Source organism: Setaria viridis, chromosome 7 (genome assembly GCF_005286985.2).
Source record: "Setaria viridis chromosome 7, Setaria_viridis_v4.0, whole genome shotgun sequence".
NCBI classification, from domain to species: domain Eukaryota; kingdom Viridiplantae; phylum Streptophyta; class Magnoliopsida; order Poales; family Poaceae; genus Setaria; species Setaria viridis.
In genome coordinates, this window is record NC_048269.2 from 25,764,662 (window position 1) to 25,769,818 (window position 5,157).

The 5,157-nt window shown below is 56.0% G+C and overlaps 1 protein-coding gene across 1 annotated transcript; it reads left to right on the forward strand.

Moving 5' to 3' along the window:
• Positions 1–225: 225 nt before the first annotated feature.
• LOC117863030 (ethylene-responsive transcription factor ERF039) lies at positions 226–1,349 on the forward strand. Its single transcript, XM_034746599.2, has one exon. The coding sequence runs from the start codon at positions 328–330 to the stop codon at positions 1,018–1,020; it is 693 nt and encodes a 230-aa protein (XP_034602490.1). The 5' UTR covers positions 226–327; the 3' UTR covers positions 1,021–1,349.
• The last annotated feature ends 3,808 nt before the right edge of the window (positions 1,350–5,157 follow it).

Sequence of the window (5,157 nt, forward strand, 5' to 3'; positions counted from 1 at the left end):
TCAGGAGGAAGTACTCAATAATACGTGAATACACCAAAATTTGATTAGATCTTTGGATTTTAGGGGCGGACAAAACATTTCAGGGTGAGGGTGAGACGACTAGACGAGTTCCCCCTGTCTCTGGTCCCCGCTGAACTAACGGGCACGTCCTATGTTTTCATCCGTTTCCATTGCAACGCCACGTCGCTCTGCCCTCCGAGCGCGCACCATAAAACCGGACCCCCCGCTCTGCTCCTCCTCCCGTCTCCAGTTCTGCGTTCTCCACTCCCCAAGCTCAAGTGCGGAGTGCCCAACAACTCCACCGCCGCCGCTTCGCAGGCAGCAGCCATGGACACGGACGACACTCACGAGCCGGCGTCCCCTACCTCGGCGTCTTCATCTTCGTCGTCGTCGTCTGCCTCCTCGTCCTCCCAGGCCCAGGCCCAGGCCCAGGCCCCGAAGAAGCGGGCGCGGAAGGACGGCAGCCGGCACCCGACGTACCGCGGCGTGCGCATGCGGAGCTGGGGCAAGTGGGTGTCCGAGATCAGGGAGCCCCGCAAGAAGTCGCGTATCTGGCTGGGCACGTTCGCCACCGCGGAGATGGCAGCGCGCGCGCACGACGTGGCCGCGCTCGCCATCAAGGGCCGCGGCGCGCACCTCAACTTTCCGGAGCACGCGCACCTGCTCCCGCGCCCGGCCTCCGCGTCGCCCAAGGACGTGCAGGCGGCCGCCACGCTCGCCGCGGCCGCCGACTTCCCCCCGCCGCCGCCGCCGTCCTCGTCCTCCGCCGACGCCGGCGCCAATGCCAAGAGCCCCGAGAGCAGCAGCTCCGACGACGCCAGCGCCGCCGCCTCGCCGCCCCACGAGGCGACCCCGCAGGACGCCGAGCCGGACCCCGACGACGCGCTGTTCGACCTCCCGGACCTGCTCCTGGACCTGAGATGCTGCGGCCCGTCCTCGTGGGCCGTCGACGACGATATGGCCGTTTCCGCCGGCGGCGCGTTCCGCCTCATCGAGGAGCCGCTGCTGTGGGAGTACTGATCAATGCCCACAGACATCGCGGGTTCGTTCTTGGAGCAGTCGCCACGCCAGTCATCAGCAACTCCCCGCATCGCCGCTAGTTGAGTATTAGAACCGATCGGACACATGTAAATGCCACCGCTTTCGTTCCTCCGTTCTGCCCTTTCTCTTCTTTTCGTAGCAAGTTCTTTTTCTCCAGATTGCTGCTCTCCGTCCGCTGTCCCCTGTTTTCCTTTTGCCAGATTTAGGAGCCGCGCTTGTACAAAGCTATTCCCTTTTCGCCTTCTCTTGCTTGATTTGGGGGACAAGAATATGTATAATTAACGAGCATCTTATCTTCCATCACTCCACTTTTGGCGTCCGTTGTTTAATCTCGGTGGTAAAAAAAAGGTTGGTCCGGCCAAAGAGATTTGGGCAAATGGACAGTGATACTTACGCATCCGGCTCGCCCCCATACTACTATCATCAGCTGCTGCTGCGAGTCACCTGCCTCATCTGAAAAAGAACGAGGAAAAGTCTCCCGCCTTCCAAGCCACGGCAGGAATCGGGCGGACGCTCAAAGCGCACTTTAATTCGCCCTTGAATGCGCAGCGCGCATCAGACCCCCGCTCCAAACGGTGACGTGTGCCGCGTAGAGGGAGCGGCGCCAGAGAGCGGAGCGGACCGCAGGCCGCAGCGTGAGAGCAGCGCGCTTAAGGGCCGCGACAGCGACGGCCGCCGCCTGAAAATGCGGCTTCCGGGTTAAGATTAGTGCCCGGCCTCGTCACGTAATCACACGGACACGACACCGAGACGCTCCCCTCCCTCGCGCACTGCGGATTTCCGGCTCCCTGCCCCGTCGCCATCGTGCTCGTGCCCGGCGGCCATTTCGCAATCCCCGCGCCGCGCCCCGCGAGCGCGCGCCCGACGACTACCCGAGGGAAAAGAAAACGCTCCTCCAGGTTTGAGGACGGCGCCGGGTTGCTGGTCCGCGCGGCAGCGCAGGCCGCACGCGCTGCTGCTGCCACCCACAGTCCCACACCCACCCGCCGCAAGACGACGACGCGCTCGATGCTTGTCACCACCCCCATGCGGCACGTACGCAGATGCACAGAAATGTGACCTGATGAGTGCTGCTGGTGGCGGGGAGGACAGCATGTGAGCAGTGCAAGCGCCAATGTGGCCGCGCGAGGAGCCTGCCAGTTGCCGCCGCGGCGGTGCGTGAGCAGTGCGCGCTGCCGGTCGTCTCCCGTGCAAGGGACCCTGTGCGCCGAGACGGGCCCTTCTCGGGGAAGACGGGGACCGATCTATGCTATGCTGAAGATTAGACAGAAACTCTTTTTTTTTAATCTAAAAATGCTAAGATTAGACCGCCGGGTTTGGTCTCTGCTTAGTCACAGCTTAGCAGCAGCTGCTGCGACTTGCCCCAGGGTTTACTTAACATCAGAGGACAAGGAAAGGGTTACTTGCCATGGTGCTAGATGCTACTGCATCCACGCACCTCGCTTTAGTCCCCTGTCGCTCTTTCTTTTTTGGTCCGTTTGGCTTGCAGGTCTGGTCGATTGCGTGACCCTTTCGGTTTCGGACCGAGCCAGCCAGCCATCGTTGTCCCGAGGGCGGGAAATCAAGAAAGTTTTAGCCGCCGGCGGGCGACCATGTGATTGCTGCTTCGTTAATCCCCATGGCATTGCTCGAATCGTGCACGAAGCTGTCGGATTCTCATCCTGGCGACACTTGAGTTTGGACAAGGCTGCTGCCTGCTGCCTGCCGGCCTAGTGATCCGGGCTCGCCCGCACACGAATCGTGGAGTACTTTCCACAATTAACTTCCCCTAGAAATTTGCGGTAGATCTAACTGCAGGATTACGTGCACGTACAGACGTACTGGCTGTGGTCGGCTTTTATTTTCGAGGAAGAGATTCCGGCGTGGCACGGCGGCACGACGGTCCGCAACATGGGTTGATGCCTTCTCCCTACCGCTCTCTGCTCTTTGGGCCATGCTTGCCGACTTGCCGTCGTGACTGATGTGATGAGAAAATCACATGCCGTCGCCAAAAAAGGGCGATCACGCACGCCCGCTGCTGATCTCCGCGTCTGACCGGACCGGTGATCTGTGCCTTGGAGTGGTGGACACGTTATGGACATTTTTCTTTTAAGGAAAGATTTTTCAAGCTATTTTCATCCGTTATCACAATGCGAGATTCAGTAAAAGTGTAAAACCCATCCATCCATCACTGTCGGGTATTTGAATCCTTGAGCTAAAGTTTAGTCCGAGTCACATCGGATGTTTGGATGCCAATTAGGAGGATTAAATATAAACTAATGATAAAAATAATTGCATAAATGAGAGCTAAATCGCGAGATGAATCCATTAAACCTAATTAGTTCATGGTTAGCACATGTGATGCTACAGTAAACATATGCTAATCATGAATTAATTAGGCTTAGATTCGTCTCGCGAATTGTAAACATGTGCTAATCATGGATTAATTAGGTTTAATGGATTCATCTCGCGAATTAGCCCTCATTTATTTAATTATTTTTATCATTAGTTTATATTTAATTCTCCTAATTAGCATCAATATCCAATACGACCGAGCTAGGATCCAAAACACCCTTTGTTTTTCCCTTTTTGCGATGTCCCGCTCCCCGCTCAGAAATCACGTACTCCACGGTGCTTGCTGCTTGGCGTGAGGTGCTGAGTTGCTGACACGATGACACCTGGCTGTGCTTCAGTACTCCAGTACCCCCTACGACAAACTCAAACATCAAGATTCTTGGGTTAATAATTTGGCTAAAATATTTTTATTTTTAATGTAAATTTAATATGGTTGGATATGTTACGTCCAACTATTATAAGTTTATAACATAAATAATATAATATAAGATAAATGCTCCAACTATTATAAATTTATAACATAAATAATATAATATAAGATAAACGAAGGATACGAACCGACGGAGATCTGTGATGAATGCTGCCTGCCTCCTGCAACTGCAGGGTGCAGCGAGGGCGTGCAGCGGCGCCAGGTGTCCCATCCCTCGACATGGTCGTGGGGTTCGGGGGTAGTGAGGTCCAACCGGCGGATCAGTCAGGCACAGACAAATGCTTGGGTTCCAGGCTGGCGTCTGCAACTGCGAGGGCCCTAACCAGGCGGTACGACACCACGGGTCGCGCCGTACGGAGTCAGCACGCGGCATTGGGGTTTGGGGCACAGCTACGCATCCGCTGTGAGATGCTGTGGTGGACACACGGAAGAGTGAAAGCGCAGGCGGCTGCTCGTTCGGTCGCTTCCCATTTCCCGTTCTTGGGAGGAGGGAGGCAAGGACTTTGACCACAGCCCAGAGGTCAGATGACACAGGAGGGTGGGATGAAGGAGGGCAAGCACGGAGTCATGGCACGGCCTCATGGGGATGGACCGATGGAGTGGAGTAGACAACACTGTTGCGTCACTGTATTTTATTTTCCGGTCTGGTTGGCGCGGGTGTACGCCGGCCCGTCCCTGGTGATCGTCGGAGAAGCATCGCGGTGGAGATCGGAATCTTCTTTCGCTGTACAAATCCGTAGGCCTTGGGAACATACTAGCAACGCTACTAGTATCAGGAAGATCCATGCTGTGCGAAAGCCTCGAGACGTCCAGAATCAGGAGGTGCTCTTGTTGTAAAAGAGCTCAATGTGAATGCCAGTTACTAAGGCTCCTTGTTGCTAGGATCAATAATTGGAGATCAATCAAAGCACCCATTCCCCGCAAACGCTACGGCGTCATGGAAAGGTCAAAGCACCCATTGCGGCACAACACAGCAGCATGAGCTATGCACGCAGGAAATGCGTACCAGCGCATCATTAGCGTACGCCGTATTACCCACTGAAACCGGATACCATGGACCATCGGCTAGCTCTGTACGAAAGAAAACACTCGATACAGTAGCCGCCCGCGTGGGAAACAAGTGAAGAAGTATCATCCACGCGGTCAAATGAGCCTTGGACTAGACTAGCCCCCGCCTAGTGGTGGATAGCTGGAGACCTGGAGTGCTCCCTTTGTCCGTGCCGCAGTTGCAGCCGCCAGCCGGAGTGCCGGACCATGCCTGCATGTCTAGCTGGCGAGACTCGACCGAGCGCAAGACGCCAAGGGGCGAGTACGCATGTACTACTGTACATCATCGGCTTGAATGCCCTCAA